Genomic DNA, 19,404 nt, shown 5'->3' with positions numbered 1-19,404 from the left:
CGTGCCTCGAAACAACTTCTTTAAGATAAACGTCTGCGAGAGTGGAGAACTTATCCGTTTCCTTTATAGGTAGGAAGTGTGCAGACTTGGTGAGTCGATCCACGATCACCCATATGGTATCATTCCCACGTTGGGATCTAGGTAGGCCTGTAACGAAATCCATGGAAATTTCTTCCCATTTCCATTGCGGTATCTTAGGCTGCTGAAGTAGGCCAGCTGGTTTCTGGTATTCAACCTTGACTCTCGCACAGGTCAAGCACTTGCCGACGTAAGTAGCAATGTGGGCCTTCATGCTAGGCCACCAGTAAGTAGTTCTGATGTCGTGGTACATTTTATCCGACCCTGGATGTACCGAGTAACGAGACTTGTGAGCTTCATCCATCACGAGTTCGCGTAGACTGCCATAAAGTGGGACCCAAATACGCCCCGTTACATAGTAGGCGCCGTCTGCCTTCTGTTCCATTCGTTGTCGTGAGCCGCGTAAGGCTTCAGCTTTGACATTTTCGGGTTTCAATGCTTCTACCTGAGCATTTCGTATCTGTGCTGGAAGGCTAGATTGAATCGTAAGCTGTAGCGCTCGCACGCGCTTAGGTAGTGTGTCTTTTCGACTGAGGGCATCAGCCACAACATTGGCTTTGCCTGGATGGTACTTGATGGCGCATTCGTAATCGTTCAGTAGTTCAACCCATCGTCGTTGACGCATGTTCAAATCCTTCTGCTTAAGAATATGCTCGAGACTCCTGTGATCGGTGTAAATCGTGCACCTGGTACCGTACAGGTAGTGTCGCCATATCTTAAGCGCGAAAACCACAGCTCCCAGCTCTAAATCGTGCGTCGTGTAGTTCCGTTCATGAATCTTTAGTTGACGAGATGCGTAGGCAATAACTTTATCCCGCTGCATCAATACACAACCCAGACCCTGTATTGATGCGTCACAATATACCACGAAGTCATCCGTGCCCTCTGGCAATGAGAGAATAGGTGCGCTGCAAAGCCTATCCTTTAGATACTGAAAAGCAGTTTCCTGCGTGTTGCCCCAACGGTAGGTGACACCCTTCTGTGTCAGTAGTGTAAGTGGTTGCGCGATCTTGGAGAAGTCTTTGATAAACCATCTGTAGTAACCTGCCAAACCCAAGAATTGGCGTATTTCTGTCGGTGTACGCGGTGCAGGCCAGTTTCTGATCGAATCTACCTTGGATGGATCGACATGGATCCCCTCCCTGTTCACCACATGGCCTAAGAAGTGGACTTCACGAAGCCAGAAGTCGCATTTAGAAAGCTTGGCGTACAGTTGTTCCTTCCGAAGGAGTTCCAATATCAGGCGAAGATGCTGCTTGTGTTCCTCCTGACTCTTGGAGTAAATCAGGATGTCGTCGATGAATACTATGACAAACTTGTCAAGATAGGGTTTGCACACCCTGTTCATAAGGTCCATAAATACAGCAGGCGCGTTCGTTAACCCGAACGGCATGACAAGAAAGTCGTAGTGGCCGTAACGAGTTCTGAAGGCTGTCTTGGAGACGTCCTCATCCCGGACTCTCAGCTGATGATACCCTGACCTCAAGTCTATCTTGGAATAGTAGCACGACCCTTGCAACTGGTCGAATAAGTCGTCGATGCGGGGAAGAGGATAACGGTTCTTCACCGTTACCTTGTTGAGTTCACGGTAGTCGATACACATCCTGAACGTACCGTCTTTCTTTTTCACGAAAAGTACTGGAGCTCCCCATGGCGAAGAGCTTGGACGAATGAAGCCCTTTTCCAAGAGCTCCTGCAGCTGTTTTGACAATTCTTCCAATTCTGATGGAGCTAGACGGTATGGTGCGCGAGCTATGGGTGCTGCTCCTGGAGCGAGCTCGATTTGAAATTCGACCTGACGATGAGGCGGTAAGCCAGGTAAGTCTTCAGGAAACACCTGAGGGTAGTCACGTACAATTGGAATATCTTCCAATTTCTTTTCCTTTGCTGATGCGTCTGTAACGTGTGCCAGAATGGCAGTGTGCCCCTTGCGTAAACATTTCTGCGCCTTTAAGAAAGAGATGATGCCAACCACTGCACCACTCTTGCCGCCTTGTACTTCGAGAGGTTCTTGACCAGAGCGTGGAATGCGAATTATCTTCTCACTGCATAAGATTTCTGCCTGGTGTTGGGATAGCCAATCCATCCCAATCACGACGTCGAAGCTACCCAATACTATGGGAATGAGATCAATAGAGAAGGCTTGACCAGCTAGGATAAGATTACAACCCTGAACTACGTGCGTGGCTTCTAGACTTTTACCGTTAGCTAACTCTACTACATGTTTGGTGGGTAAAAGTGTTGGTGCACGTTTTAGCAGTTGACACATTTTCACAGACATATAGCTTGTATCCGCACCCGAATCAAACAAAACAATAACGTAAATATTGTCGAGGAGAAACTTACCCATAACTACGTTGGGATCGTTCACTGCGTCGCCTCGACCTAGTACGAATGCACGTCCCCTTGCCTCGTTGCCGTTGTTGTTTCCCCCGTTGTTGTTGCCATTGCCCTGATTGTTGTTATTGTTGTTGTTATTGCTCTGGTTCCTGTTTAACTGAGGGCAGTGCCTTTTGAAGTGACCTTCTGCCCCACACTGAAAGCATACTTTGTTGCCCTGTTGCTGGTTCTGCTGTGCTTGTGGCTGCTGCTGGTTCTGGTTCGCAGGACGAGGGCTTCTACAATCCTTAGCCTCATGACCCATCTTGACGCATCTTTGACAGCGACCCTTGTTACACTGGCCACCGTGATGTCTACCGCAGTTGTTGCACTTTGGGAGGTTCCCTCGATATCCGCCCTGCCTGTGATTACCCGAAGAATGCTGACTGGGACTCTGATAACTGTCAGTCTTCCGCTGCTGGGCCTGAGACTGAACTGTAGCTGATCCCTTGCTGAAATCCCCATCCCATTTTCTCTTACTGTCACTGGGAGTAGCAGGAGTAACTGAAGTAGTAACGGTAGCAGTAGCGCTGATACGTTTAGGCAGTTTGTTCTGATCCACTGCCTGGTCTGTGATGCGGTGAGCGAGGCGTTGAATCTCCTGGATGTTATCAAGATTAGCCGAAGTAACATGGCTCTGGATCTCTGGCGCCAACCCCTTGAGATACATCTCGATGCGCTTGTATGGAGGGTCTACCATAGTTGGGCACAGCACGGCTAGCTCATTAGACCGTTTAGTATACGCTTCAATCTCTGACCCAACCATTTTCAGGTTATACAGCTCGTCTTCCAGCTTGTGAATATCTTCACGAGTACAATATTCCCTCTTGATAAGTTCCTTAAAATCGTTCCAGGGTGTGGCGTTAGCAGCTGCCAACCCTAAAATCTGAACTTGGGCGTTCCACCAAGTTAGTGCTATCCCTTCCAAGGTGCCAGTTGCATACTTGACCTTGCGAGCCTCAGGGCACTCGCACATTTCGAATACTGACTCTAGCTTCTCAAACCAGTGGAGGAGTCCAACTGCTCCTTCAGTGCCACTAAAGGTACTTGGACGGCAGTCCATGAAGTTCTTAAAAGTGCAGACAGGTTGCTGCGCGTGTTGACCTATCGTGTACGAATAGGACGAGATTAAATACGAGAGTTAATGCAGGATTTAAGGATCCTAGTATGAATCTATACTGCAGGGTATACTACCTGCTTGAGCAGCTGCAAGTGCCGCAGCAACTTGAGCTTGAACGAGAGCCTCTAGCTGGGCTTGTGTCATGTTGATTCGTCCAGACATGATCTTCATAGTAAAAGTAACGTAAGTGAGAGTGGTTCGCGAGTAGGGCGATGACAGAAAAGCGTAAGCACATAGGTATTCTCATGTAATAGGATCATGTGTATCTAAGAGTAATGCGAGCAAAGTTCTAAGCAGTTCTAACATACAGGCAATAAACATAAACCTTATTACCTAGGATGTCGAGTCTTGCACGTGGAGCGAAGCGTCGTTGTGGATCGTTGAGAGCACTGTTCTGGTTATAGTCTGGTTTTAATAAAAACGTTTTCCCATATTAAAACCTAGTTCTCTATAACCAATGGCTCTGATACCAATCTGCTCTGATACCAATCTGTCACACCCCCAAAATCCACACGCGGAGTATCACCGCTTGAGAATGTGACATGACCAGGATCAAGCCACCAATCATATTGAACATGTAATTAAGTAATAAAAATCAATACGAAAGGTGTTTATCAAAACCAACATAAGTAAGTGTAGCGGAAGCATTTATGTAAAACCCAACATAAGTATAATTGTTTGAAACGTAATAAGTGTTTATCAATCCGTTGCCCACAACGACCTGCTCCTCCTTGTGCAAGCTCCCATAAAGTACCTAAGGTCCTGCAAGGCATGCGGCAAATAATCAACAACTAGTTGAGCGAGTTCACAGAAAGTAAGTGCGTAATAGTAAGTTCACGAGTATCAAGTGGCTCTACTGGGCCAGTATAGGTTTCTATTGGTGGGGGCTTCCCATGTTATCAATCCACTAGACTATGCGTAACCATAAGTGTTCTTCACAACCGAGAACAGTAATACGTACAAGTTTACGCAGGATTTACGTAAGTATCCTTCTCAACCGAGGATAGGGTACGTGGGGGTTTACGTAGGTTTTACGTAAGTGCCTGACACAACCGAGGCAGTAGTGAATATCCGTTCATGCAGGTTTTACGTGAGTATCCTTCACAACCGAGGATAGCGAGTAGCATATGTGTACATAGGTTTTATGTACGTGTCCTGCACAACCGAGGACGATGGTATGGTAGTCTAGTAATGGTATCCGAATGAATCTATTCAACCTTAATAATCTCACCCAATTCCCAACCCGGGAATCCCATGCCTTGGCTGTGTGAACTCACCTTGGTTTGCTCGGCAGATACACAAAGAGTACAGATAAGCTAGTAAATGGTCAACCACGTCCTATCATGGTTATAATACAAGTCAGGTCTTGACTTAGATAATACATGTTTGTTTCACATAGTCTAGCACGTTACTAATCACGTATAAATCATGGCAACATTTGACAGTTAAGCAATACATACAACTTGTACGGTTTTTAAACAAGTAAGCCCAATACTAACCGGCCCAACCTGTTGTGCAATTCCCATAAAGCCCGGTCCAAATAATTATAGCAGTCCAACCGGATATACATATGGCCCAATACGTTAATCAGTCAATTGCATAAGTCCAATTATTTGGCCCAATCAATTGGGCCCGTGACAGTGCAGGGTCCAACAGTGTACGAACTAACGGGACTCGAGTCGCAACCAGCGATCTCGAGTCGCAATTGGAGATTACGAGTCGTAACGGGAGATTACGAGTCGCAATGGTGATCTCGGCTTGTCATGGTCCAGTTACGAGTCGCAACATGACTCGCAACCGTGGTTGCGGCTCGTGCTGCTGTGGTCTGGTTCCGAGTCGCAATCCGGAACTCGCAACCTCGGTCCCGCGTGTGCTGCTTGTGCGATCAGTAAACAAATTCCGTGATTCATGCTATCAGTTACAAACAATTAACAGTTTCCATATGATTATCAACTCAACAACCAAATCAGTTACACACATGCTAAATCTCGATCAAACAAGGCAATCATTCCTAAATCCATATGAACCCTAACAAGACATGAACAATAACCCGAATTATTTGATCATTATAATCTAAGGTTCAATTATCAAACAATGATTCAATCACAGGATATAATATCCGGGTTAACATCTAATCGGTTTTTATATCTACTTTATCATCCGTTTCATGAAAATCTATAGCCGGTTGACATCAAATCAAAAACAATCTCAATATAGAACATGGTGGCCGATTACATCTAATAGGCTTATGATTATTTTCATACTATCCAATTCAACACATACAAAATCAACCAATCGTAGGCACATATAACATCAATATGAAACACTAACCGATTAGAATCCAACTAGAAGGAAGTGATCCGACAGGAGGGTGATCTCCGGTTGCCTTGTGCCGTCGGGTTCTAGAGAAACGAGAGAGAGGACAAGAGCTTCTAGGGTTTTGTGACTTGTTGTGTGTTTTGCAACTAATGAGAAAACAAGTCCCTAAGGAGTGTTTTGTTTGTTTGCGCATAAGGGTAGTGGGCCGAGCCCACTCGGCTACTTCTAATGGTCCGCAAGCAAGTGTAAGGCCCAATAGGCTTGTGCGGTCCAAGGGTGTTGTGCGATTCAATACATACATGCACACATAATACACATAAAACAAAACATTCATTAAATCATATAATTCAATTCTCGCAAACACGTAACGTTACATCAAAGCAAGTCTAAAGTCCGAGTTGTCACAGATGGTCCTCCCTTGGAGGATGATCCGCCACGTAGAAACCACGTAGATCGGGTGTGAGGATGGGGCAAAGAGGCTGGAGGTAAGGAAATATGGGATGATCCTAAAATATATGTATATGTTGTATGTATATATGTGTGTGAGGGGGTTTTGTCCTCTAGTGGGACGCCTTCATCGTCCTGTTGAAGCCGTTTGGGACGCCGATGTGGGGGAGCAAAATGGATGGAGGTGCGACGCCGGTGGGGGACGGTCCAAGGCTGATCCCCACACCGTGTAGCCTAAAGGCAAAGCCATTAAACACCTTAGGAGGGGGAGGTCTTGGATTCAAGTCCCACAGACAACAGGAATAAAAGAAATTTGTCGTTCAAAAAAAAAAGTCCATTTTCAATTAAACCCATTAATCAATAAACACAAATAACTACTTTATATTAAGCCCAATTAGTATATATGCTAATATCTTGAAATTGGGTCTTAATATACATTATAATATCTACAATCACAATTACAACTTATATGTCTACATTATTGTAGCGTTCGGTATGCAGGAATGGGATGCGAAATGGAATGGACTATTACCGATGAATGAAAAATAATTTGTTTGGTTGGTCAAGGTAATAGAATCACTCATTACATAGGGCATTCTATCTTCCCTAAAATCCTCAAATTCATTTCGTTCAACTTTGTTTTAATTCCAAGTTGGTAAAAGCTAACGCACGGTTTACTGTTAATATAGTATTTATGTGAAAAGAAGACTCGCTTTCTAAAGAAGTTGACGAGAACTACTGGCTTTCGTTCACTTTGTGAGTGTAATTGTTGCCCCTGAACACAATTATGAACCAAAAATACAACAAACACGCCCCTAGTTGAACCCTTAAAAACAGGCACAAAACACACACAAGTGGTGCTATGGGTTGAGGGAAGGGTTTTAGCAGTCAAGTGAGGCTGCATTGACAGTCACCCCAAGAAATCATTAACAGTCACAACACTTTGGTTTCTTTAATCTGAGTACACGGACCGAACGGGGTTGTCTCTACTCAACAAGCCATGTCTGAATAAACGCCATGCGATCACAAAGACTAGCATTTCATTGTTTCTTATGTATTTGGTTGATTGAACTTCGTCATACGTGTTATGACAGAATGTTGATTTATATTAAACTAAATGTTATTGAATTCTTCATTATTTTGCATTATATTATTGATTGATCAAATATAAGTCCATTAACATAACTAAAAATTAAAGATAATTGGTGTAGTAAGGCATAATTCGTGCCTAGATTTGACTTGATCTGCAATATGTGAGTATGTTTATGTAATGGAAATTATGTGTAACATTTAGACCATGTGTAGTGGAAGGGGAAAATAATGCCCCCACCATGGGGCATTATTCGACACGTGGCAGTCCAGTCAGCATGGGGTGTTATTGCAAAATTGGCGTAGTGGGAATAATGCCCAAATAATGCCCCTTTCAATCCTTAAACAAAAAAAAAAAAAAAAAAAAAAAAAAAAAAAAAAAAAAAAAAAAAACACAAACTGATTTCTCATTGGTGGGTCAACCCAAGTCAAACCTTCCACAAGTGCAACATGGCGTTTTAAATATAACGCTAATCAAATTTTTTTTCAAAAATAACCCCCCAAAACGCTTAGTGTAATGGGTGGGGGGCGTTATTTTTTAATTTTTTTCAAAAATAATGTCCCACTACGGGTGGTCTTAGTAAACAATCATTAACTCCTGATCAACCGCGAGTAATCGCTTGTTTCTTACCCTACAACCAATTAAGTTTATCTTGTGTTTCATGTATCTTAATTTGAATTGCAATTAATTTAACTATACTTCAGATCACAGACAAACCGGCACGTTTTGGATTTTATCTTGTAATCAAACAAGATTATCCTTGAATTTTCATCATCTACGCTAATTTACATCGCATTACAGAATACATAGAGATCAGATTTTAAAACATGGTGCTACCAAAAATAGTTTGTGAATGCGCATAAATCTGACCTGTCATCAATCTAAGCGCGAACGGCTTCAACGATCCGTGAAAAGTAAAACTGTGTGGTAGTGAGACCCCTCTTTCTGATTTTCCAGCCAACTTTCTGTAATGCCCGTTCTATATCAGCTTCCGAGTGAAGATATGCTCTCGTTGCCTTTGAAGGTCCTGGAAAAAGTTCTCCAATTCTCTTCAACAGATCATAATAGAACGTTTTGGGTGCGAAACTGAGTATCAAACGATTTTCAGCTAGCGATGCAAGATGCGCGATCATGCCATCAGCCTTGCTTTGTGGATAGTGTATCAGTACATCCAAACACACTACTGTATCATGCTTCCCATTTAAGCTTTCTAAATCACTCACTTCAAATTTTGGGATCTGTACACCATCTTTGCCCTCTAGTGCCTCTTTTGCCTGCAGGAATTTCAACAACATGATCATTTTGTTTGATCTAATTCTCTTGTGTTTTAGTCTATGTAGCACGGGGACTCCATTTATGTGGCCGTACCCGTATCGGGTACTTGTCGGGGACGGAAACACCATGGGTACTCGCCGGGGACGTTTCCTAAATGTTTCCAATGTCGGGGACGTTCCAGCCCGTTTCCATTTAATTTTAGGGTTCTAACCCTTTCAAATTCAACAACCGACCATTAAATAAATAGACCTAATCATATTTGGCTTCTCTAATCTCTAAACTCTCAAGTCTCATCATCTCTAATTCTCTATCGATTGCCGATCTCTCACTAGATGAACCGGAATTTGAAAGTGATTTGATTATTGATAATTTATTACCTTTGGAAGATGTAATATTTTTGGAATTTGTGTAATATATTTTTATTTTTTTATATTTTTTATTGCCGTACCCGTATCTTGAAATTTTGAGTTTTGCCGTTCCTCGTTCCCGTATCGTCCCCGTACCCCGATCCCGTACCCGTTCCAGTGCTACTTAGGTTTTAGTTTCATTTGAAGCAGTTAGATCAAGCAAGGAGGATTGAATCTATTTAGTATCATATATCAATGTTGAAATTGACAAAGAACAAGCACGATTTGAGTACCAAAAACAAATTTAAGGGTGTTCAAAGTCGATTCGGTTCAGTTATGAAGGCTTAACCATAACCATCGGTTAACTGTCGGTTATGGGTCGGTTTCAGTTAAAACCGGTTAATTGTCCAGTGTATTTTTTTTTTTGCTTTGCTTTGTTCTAGCTGAATATGGTTCAGTTATGATGTTTCAAACTCGGTTATGCATGTTCCAAACTAGGTTAATGCCGTTAGTAAAGCCCCTTTGGGGGCGTTATGCGACAAGTGGCGAAATGCGTAAGAGAGGGGCTTTATATCACAAGAGGGTGTAGTGGTAAGGGGGTTATATAACTCTTCAATTATACATACATATGTATGTATATATATATATGATTATATGTGTGTGAGTGGGGAAAACATGGTGTAGAGATTTAACGCCGCTATGTGTATCGCGGCTCCAAGAAAATTAACCCCCATAGCGCCCCCCGTAGTGGTGTGGGGCGTCGCTATGAGGCGCTATGGCCCTTCTCCCCGTGATATAAATCCCCATTACACAAGGACTTATGGTGTTCCAAGCTCGGTTATTGACAGTTGCAACATGAATTGTATGTTCAAAGCTGTAAATGAATGTATACAAGCTGGAAAATCATAAACAGACAAGGTTCTTGACACATATGGAAAGCGATAAAAGTGCTAGATACGTTCGAGCAAATGTTACGAAAAAACCCCAATGAGAGGAAGTTTATTATAATCTTGAAAGCTGTCCTAAAAATTAGAAAGGGACTTTTATTTATAGGCTAAAGCCTGCACATTAAATTCGGTCAAAGTAATCGATACGTTAAACAAAATATTAATTTAGGCCAACATAACGATAGACATAATTAAAATTAAAAACCATAAACAAAATATTAATTTAGGCCAACATAACCAACATCTAGACTTAATTATAATAAATAATAGAGCCAATAATTTAAAATAGGACATAAATTAAAAAAAAAAAGTATAGTGATTATTATCTTTCTAAGCTATATATCATATCGTTTTTTCACTCGTCTTCCGCATTCTCACCAGTTTATTAAAATTATCGACCCTTTATCTGTTAAGTTTGGTTTTGGTTAACGAAATGAAAGGAAGACACGTTAGCTGTAACCGTAACCATAACCAAATGGTTGGTTAATCACATCCACTGAACCATAGGGCCTTTATCACGCCACCTCACGTCCACGTCAGACAGAGGCTTTAAGGCCCCTTCCCTTAACTTGAGGTGTGGGATAAAGGCCCCCTTTAGACTATAGCCCCCCCCCCCCTCCCAAACCAATCCTTCATCGATCCACTCAAAAGTTGCACCCATGGCGCCCCCCTTTAATTTGGTCGGTATGGGTGGTGGCGCTGCCCCGGGGCGCTATCGGTGGTGAGGTGGCGGGGTGGCACCCTCCCATACCCACTGGCCTAACCGATAGGTTTCACAAAAAACCGAAACTAATTTAGTGTAAATTATCAACTACCAAAAATGAAATTAGAGATTAGCTCGATCTACAACTAACAATTAGGGCTAAATTATTCACTCAAACCTGTTTCTGAGCTTCAGAAACCATAGAAGCAGAAATATCACTAGCCGAAACAACAGCACCTTCTTTCGCCAACGGAATCGACAACAATCCAGTACCACATCCTGCATCACAAACACTAACACCTTTAAGCGAGCCTTCATCAGTCAACATCTTCATCACACTCTCCACAGTCTTCGCATGTCCAATTCGTATATCCAACTGCACCTTGTTGACGTCATCCGTAGTTCCGTAAATCTTCTTCCACCGTTGAAAACCGTCGTTAGTGAAATAGTCTCTCACAACCTCCTTATCACCGCCTCCAACCTCCTCCGCCTGTAACTGCCGGCGTTTCTCCGGATCTGAAAGTGAAATTGCGGCGGCAAGCGCGGCGACGGAGCTGCCGCCGATGACCGCGAGTGTTGTTCCGTCGAGTGTGTCGGTGCCGATTGCGGATACGGTTAGGGATCTTCGGTTGTTTAGGCTGTGGAGCTTAGGGTTAGGGTTTGAGAGTTGGTTGGTGGTGAAACGAACGTGATGAGAGAATAGAGTGGATGAGAATGACATTTTTGTAACTCCGGTTTACCGGCGGGAAAGTGAAGAGTGAAGAGTAATGGATGTGTGGGTGAGTTGATAACGTAATCGGCAATCCACAACGAAGGATAGGATTGGCGGTAACGTGGTCTACGTGGCACTTTACGAAATCCAGGTGGATATTATGTAAGGTTTTCTTTTTTATATCGTTTAATAATTATGTATCCGGACATTCTGATTTAGAGCGTCATATCACTCAGCAGTTGTTTGGCAACATCTGAATAATTAAGTATTGAACCAGTAAGAGGTCTGAACCATTAAGTGCTGAACCAGTAAGAGGTTTGAACCATTAAAAGCTTGTATAATGTCTAACCGTTCATTAGAACGACAGAACGAGATAGAAAGAAGTATCGATTTCTGATCGAAAGTGTGCGAATGAAACAGTCCCAGACCGGCCTTTATATAGCCCAGGTGGGTTTCTCCCGCACGTCGTGGGAGGAGACAGGGTCTCTCCCGCGTGACGCCTAGGAAGCCCGTCTGGCCTCGACCTGCCACATCACCTAGGTATGTCTGACATGTGGCGGATGGGCATGACACGTGTCCTTGGCCGCCTTTTTTGTCCAATTGCGCATTTTTCTCAATTTTCGTGCGGTTCTTATTGCGTATGCTCGGGTCTTGATCCCAAATGGTTTGGTTTTTAATTGTAAGTTTAGTAATGGTATTTTGTGCGGGTTGGTCCATCAACCGCCAAGTTTTCTGTTTCAGTATTATTAGTTTCGTTGCACGCACTTAGGGTTTTGATTACGGGTTTATTCGGGATATTTTGGAGGGATGTTACAGATTGGCAGAGGAAAATTCTTCGAAGGAGACATTAACAATGTTGTTATGAGATAAAACTTGATTTTAGTGTTCTTACTTCAAAACACTCCATTTTTCCTAGACTTTAATCCAAAAGGGTACAGAAATAGCCAAACTAATTGTTAGATGAATTGAATAGAAAAACCCAAGATAAAATATTCTAAACCAAATTTCTATCATATGAATCCAAACATAAAAGCACATTGAGAGAGAGGAGGAGAGCGAGGGAGAAATTGTGTGAAAATTAGCGTGACTTGATGGAACATGTGAGATCGATACAATCTCATATGTCGACAATGATGAGCATGATGAAGTCGCAACCTTAAAATCAAATGAAAATACCATATATCTAGAAGTCGTCGACGTGGTGGTGCTGACATAGTGAATGTAGCCACTTTGCCTAATTTTGATAACAAAGAAGATGAATGGACGCGGACGAAGAAGATGGAGATGGAGGTCGACAGAATTTAGGTTACTTATACTTTTTTTTTCTTTAAAAGTAAAGAGTTATATTGGTTATTTTGTATAAAAAATTAAAAAAAAATTAATGTCAACCTAGTGGTAAGAACTCAAATATATTCCGATGATTGAACAATAAAGAATTTTCTAAAAGTTTACAATCACAATATCTATATTATGAGCATGTTTGGCTAAGCTTTTCCAACCAACTTATTAGGGGTGTTCAAAAAACTCGTGGCTCGCAGCTCGCTCGAAAAAAGCTCGAAGAAAGCTCGGCTCGAAATTGGCTCGGTTGTTAACGAGCTAGCTCGACTCGGCTCGGTTTGTAAACGAGCCGAGCTCGAGCCTGGTCTGGCTCGGCTCGTGAGCTCGTGAGTTGGCTCGATAAGGTTTACATCCTTCATTTTTTTTGGTCCCACATCACTTAGAAAACAAAAACCAAGGGAGTATTTCCTCTATAAAAGAAGGTAAGACAATGTACAAAGTGAATTAACTATTTATACTTGTATATTTAGCCATATGATTAAACTAAATAGCAATTATGGGCCTTAGTCTATGAAGAAATTCATTTTTAAGTGTTTTTTAAGTAGTAAATTTTGCGGTTTTTGGTTAGTTCGAATTCTAATCGAGTCGAGCTCGAGCCTCAAATCTCAGCTCGATTTGAAATTCGAGCTCGAGCCGAGCCAGCTCGAATCGAGTTCGAGCCGAGCTCGAGCTAGGTCTAGCTCGGCTCGACTCGGCTCGTTTACATCCCGACAACTTATTGACTTATTGACTTAATCAAAAAGTCAATAAGAAGTTTTAGTGTCTGGCAAATGTAAAAGTCCTTTTAAAATGACTTTTTGAGAAGAAGAAAAAGTCATTTTTGAAAAGTTAGAATGTTGTGACTTTTTAAACTAACTTATTGACTTATTAGCTTTTAGTCATTTTACATCAATAAGCTAAACCAAACACTTTTTAAAAAACAATTTATTGACTTATTGGCTTTTCCCACTCCATAAGCTAATCCAAACACTTTTTTTAAAAACTCTTTTTCAAAAAGTCATAAGTTAATAAGTTCTTTTCCCAAAAGTCCTTTTTAACTTAAATAAGCTTAGCCAAACATGCTCTATATAATAAAAGAAACCAATGAGAGGACACATGTCATTCATTGAAGCCATCTATTTTTTTTAGATAATTAATATCAATTAAAAGATAATTATAAAATTAAACTAAATTAAATATAAATTTAAACAATTAGTGTAGGAGATAATGTAATATTTTAAAATATTATATTATGTAAATAGTTTATTTATTTTATTAAACTAAAGTAGTTAAGGTTAGAATCTATTTCAAAAATGCTTATAAGGGGTAAATAAAAATAATAATCAGTGTTTATTGGTTCTATACTTTTATTTTCGTGTTCAACTCTCAACTCAAATACGTTAATCACTATGTTTACGTGACATTTATAAGAACCATCACCGCAATCACCCCAACCATCGTATATCGAGTATATCCGTTAGTTTTTTGAAATGAGTGAATTGCAAGTTTTGTCCTTTATCTTTAGGCCATTTTGCAAGTTTTGTCCTTTATGTTTAAATTTGACGAGTTTTGTCCTTTATGTTTGAAAATCAAACACGTTTTACTCTTTGGGGCAAAACGTGCTTGATTTTTAAGGACAAAATGTGCTTGATTTTTTAAACATAAAGGACAAAACGTGCTTGATTTTTAAACATAAAGGACAAAACCTGCTTGATTTTTAAGGCCCAAAGGGTAAAACGTGCTTGATTTTTAAACATAAAGGACAAAACTCGTCAAATTTAAACATAAAGGACAAAACTTGCAAAATGGCCTAAAGATAAAGGACAAAACTTGCAATTCACTCAAAATTTTATTAGATTCATTTAACATGTGTAATAAACGAGGTTTTTTTATAGATATAACATTTTTATTTTTTACTATACAAAGTATATTTATGCAACTCGTGCAATACACTGCGTTTTTAAGAAATATAACTTTTTTATTATGTAGTATATAAAATTAGATTTATTCAATCCATATAATACATAGGGTTTATAAAGATATAATTTTTTATTGTTTAGTATATAAAATTACATGTGCTCAACTCGTTTAACACATGAGGTTCTTAAAAATGTAACTTTTTTCATTATTTAATATATAAAATTAAATTTACTTAACTCATACAATACACAGGGTTCTTAAGAATACAATTTTTTTATATTATTTAATATATAAAATTACATTTATTCAACCCATGTAATAAACAAGATTTTTAAATATATATTGTTTTATTATTTGGTATATAAAATTACATTTATTCAACCCGTCTAATAAACAAGAATTTTTAAGATATATTTTTTTATTCGGTATATAAAATTACATTTATTCAACCCGTGTAATACACGGGGTTCTAACCTAGTATTAGTATACCTGAAGAGTTTTTTTTTTCAAACTAATATTGATAGAAAAATTATTTATGAAATCGGTGTTTTTTAAAACTATTTACTAAAATTGTGTTCATTTATTTTATATTAAGGTTTTATGTTTTAACCAACACATTACACTTCTTATTTATTGTTTTATTCTCTATTAATCCATTATTTATTTTTTATTCTTTATAACATTTTTTTTGTGTTTGGAAGCAGTCTATTTATTTCTACGGGGTAGAGGTAAGATTGTCTACATCGTACCCTTCTCAGATCCTACCTTAGCTTTGCTATTGGTGGGATTTACTGAGTATGATGATCCTACCTTAGCTTTGCTATTGGTGGGATTTACTGAGTATGATGATGATGATGATGTTATTTAGTGAATTGTGTATGAACAATTTGGTAGAAAGTTTATTGGGCGTTCATTCATTTATTTAATAAAGAACAGATATGAACACAACTTTTCTTCATATGATTAAACAAAAGAAAATTTGTTCGTGAGCATAAAATATTTAATTATTTTGAGTTCATTTCAAAACTTATTCGTTCGTTGGGCATTAATTTTAAATAGTGAATATGGATTCATTCAAAAACTACATCCAAATCAAAAACTGTGTTCAAAGAGACATAATGTTCATATGATATCATTCTTGTAAAAGTTAATTAACTTCACTTTGATTTTATATATTCTTTGTTCGTTCGGGTCTCAAATTACGAAACATAAATTAAATGTGAATTAGTATTAGTAATAAACATTTTAATTAACCTAACATAAACTAATAAACAAAACATGAACGAAATAAATGAATGTATACTTATGTAAATGAGATCATCTTTGCTCATCTAGTTAAATTAACAAAAATATGTTCATGTTTATTCGTTTATCAAATAAACAAATTTAAACAAACTCGTTTATTAAATAAACAAATTTAAACGAACTTTATGCTGAACGGTTCATAATTTTCGGTTCATTTGTAGTGCTAAGGTTGATTGAAAAAGAAAAAGAACAGAAAAATATCATAATGAGTTGGTAAAAAAAACTATAATGGCTTTGTTAAAGAAGATCCGATCGGACGACCCGAATCCGATTAGAGATTTAGAGCGATTGGAGAGAGATGAAAATGGAGATCAAATCGCGTAACATCGAAAAGGGAGAGTGAAATAGGGTGCAGTTATAGATACAAAAAGGAAGTGTGTATTTTTCTCTTTTCATGGTCTTTTCTTCTAATGTTTTTACAGTTTTGATTGTATTTTACCTTTTTTTACAGATTTAATTTCAAATTAATGGAATGAAGATTGAAATTACAAAACTACCCCCAAATACTGTAGCAAACCTATGTTATCATTTGATATATATAATAATAATAAGAAATTATAAAAAAAAGAAATAGATAATTAATTAGTGAATGATTGAAGAAAACATGAAAAGTCAATACAAAATAAATGATAAACATTATTTTGACAAATAATTTTCAAAGAAAACCATTTAGATAAATATTTTCGTCATCCACACTAATTTGATAAAAAAAACTCATTACTTTTGAGTATTAAGCTGGTGCAGAGAATATAGAAATATGTTAGTTTTAATGTTCCTACATACATTTTTCCCTTATTTAATAAAATAATAATAATGTTACTATCACTAACTTATATCTAACTTTATACATAGAAAGTCACACTTATTCTTTGTTCGTTCGGGTCTCAAATTACGAAACATAAATTAATTGTGAATTAATATTAGTAATAAACATTTTAATTAACCTAACATAAACTAATAAACAAAACATGAACGAAATAAATGAATGTATACTTACGTAAATGAGATCATCTTTGCTCATCTAGTTAAATTAACAAAAATATGTTCATATTTATTCGTTTATTAAATAAACAAATTTAAATGAACTCGTTTATTAAATAAACAAATTTAAACGAACTTTATGCTGAACGGTTCATAATTTTCGGTTCATTTGTAGTGCTAAGGTTGATTGAAAAAGAAAAAGAACAGAAAAATATTATAATGAGTTGGTAAAAAAAACTATAATGGCTTTGTTAAAGAAATAATAATAAAGAAAAAAGATAGTAGATTGTTTAAATAAGAAATTATAAAAAAAGAAATAGATAATTAATTAGCGAATGATTGAAGAAAACATGAAAAGTCAATACAAAATAAATGATAAACATTATTTTGACAAATAATTTTCAAAGAAAACCATTTAGATAAATATCTTCGTCATCCACACTAATTTGATAAAAAAACTCATTACTTTTGAGTATTAAGGGTGGGAGGGGCGGCACTCCCCTCTTAGGGGAGTCCCCTCTTAGGGGAGTTCCCTCTCTTACGTACACCCAATCAGGTTATGCCACATCAACTCCTCTCTTAAGCTCCCCTCGCACCCCAATTTGATGACGGCACTCCCCTCTTAGGGGAATTATTTTTTTATTTAAAAAAAAATGTTGATTGGTTAAAAATGATGGTGGCCCACCATCTTCTCTCTCCTTCGTTGCGGTGAACCCTCCCCGATAAACACCCCCGATTTCCCTCCCCGCTTTGTTGGCGACACCCTTCCCGCTCGGCAACCCTCTCCCCGATTTCCCTTCCCCATGCACCCCGCTCCCCTAAGCTGGTGCAGAGAGAATATAGAAATACTAGGCTATCACCCGGGAACATCCCGGGATAGGAAAATTTATATTTGAATTAAAAAATAATACATAAGTAATATTTATAAACTAATGAGTGGATTCTTTCCCTTACTAACAAAAATTTTTTATTCGGTTTGAATAATATTCCAAATTGGCGTCCATGTGTGTTTAAAGGTTTCACGTAGAATTATTAACTTTTTACATGGAGTAACGACATGCGGAAAGTTTGTTCGATTTGTTATTATTTTGAAAGGCCTTTAGTGCAGGAAGTTTACAAAAATAAGTTAAAAATAATGGGTCAATTAAATTGTTTGGTGAATGTGGTTTTTTTTTTCTATTGGATCAATTGGGGCAATCATATCTTGGGCTCCAATTGATTATTTTGAAACGTTATACAGGCAAAATTAAAAAGTGTTTTCCTAATGGCCCAACTTCCCTTTGACCCACACAAAAAATGTTATGCATTTTATGTTACTTTGTGATAGTTATGTATTAGTGAAATAACTTAACAAAATAAATACAAACAATAAGAAATCGTTTAAAAAAATACTATACTCTTATGAATATGTGAAATGGTATTCAAGTAGTGATTCAACAAAATTATAAGTCACTGAGGTTACTTACTTTTAATAAACACCAACATATGTAAAATGGAAATTCATATCGAGACCATGGGCAGATTCCTTCATTTCTCTAACTTTGGAGTGATGAGGTCAAACTTGATAGCATCTTTTATTTCAACATCACCCGGAATGTTCGGACGTTTAGTAGAAGAGCTGTCAACAGCATCAACATCATAAACTTCTTGAAGGTTACGTTTGACGTTTTCCAACTTTGACTGACCATGATCGGTAACATCAACATGTTCTGGTGTAACATTGTCACCAATTACAGATTGTGATTCCTGCAGAATAAATAAAATACTAACTTTCAAAATTATTTTTCATGGTTATTGTTGTATTAAGAAAAGAGACACTGTGCAAAATTAAAATGTTACCTTAGATATGAATTTCACATTACTGACCGAATCAGACAGGGATTGAACATTTGACTCAGACTGATCAAGCTACACAAAAAACCAAATATATACACAAAGTTGTATATTAAGAATAATGGTGATGGGATCACCCGCGGGGAGGGTGATCGGTGGTTTGATAAGATGTTTACATTAGAAATATTTTTTGGGTACTACTAAATTACCTCATTAATTTTCCATTTTTTCTCTAGCGCTGAGAGTATGTCATCATCAGAAGATAACATAGAAATTCCATAGTTTTCCGACTGGTTAGCAATGTTATAACTGGAAACTTTGATTTGAAAAGCAAACTTTCTGTTGATCAGCGTATCAAACTCAGTTGGAAGTGTTTGAAAGCCTCCTTCTGTGGAACTGTCAACCTATTTAAAACAATGAATTTTGTATCAGATGTATGAATTGAATACATTTTAACCACAAACCTAATAAAATTAAGGATAATTAGGTAAAAGGTGTACCTTTGTATAAACATCCAGGAGTTGTTTGGCGGTTTTCTTAAAAAGCTTAATAGCTTCATAATCAAACAACGTACAAGACACAGTCCCTGTCGAATCCTGAACCCTTAGAGGTATCTTGTATCTAGTAGGCA

The 19,404-nt window shown here is 38.3% G+C and overlaps 1 protein-coding gene across 3 annotated transcripts; it reads right to left on the bottom strand.

The window, feature by feature from the left end:
- Positions 1–4,105: 4,105 nt before the first annotated feature.
- Positions 4,106–11,540, bottom strand: LOC110879974 (magnesium protoporphyrin IX methyltransferase, chloroplastic). Of its 3 annotated transcripts, none has more exons than XM_035977957.1 (3): positions 10,884–11,505; positions 8,304–8,707; positions 4,106–4,339 (listed from the first exon to the last, which is right to left on the bottom strand). In XM_035977957.1, exons 1-2 carry the CDS (start codon positions 11,424–11,426, stop codon positions 8,315–8,317), a joined length of 936 nt encoding a protein of 311 aa, XP_035833850.1. In that variant the 5' UTR covers positions 11,427–11,505; the 3' UTR covers positions 4,106–4,339; positions 8,304–8,314. The 3 variants fall into 3 exon arrangements, with proteins under 3 accessions (XP_035833850.1, XP_035833851.1, XP_021984221.1); XM_035977958.1 differs by lacking the exon at positions 4,106–4,339 and adding an exon at positions 4,854–4,915; XM_022128529.2 differs by lacking the exon at positions 4,106–4,339 and having other exon boundaries at positions 8,098–8,707; positions 10,884–11,540.
- Between the last annotated feature and the right edge of the window lie 7,864 nt (positions 11,541–19,404).

This window comes from Helianthus annuus, chromosome 9, assembly GCF_002127325.2.
Source record: "Helianthus annuus cultivar XRQ/B chromosome 9, HanXRQr2.0-SUNRISE, whole genome shotgun sequence".
Taxonomy (NCBI): Eukaryota; Viridiplantae; Streptophyta; class Magnoliopsida; order Asterales; family Asteraceae; genus Helianthus; species Helianthus annuus.
Note: the sequence above shows the minus strand (reverse complement) of the source record. Positions and strands in the feature narration are given on the sequence as shown.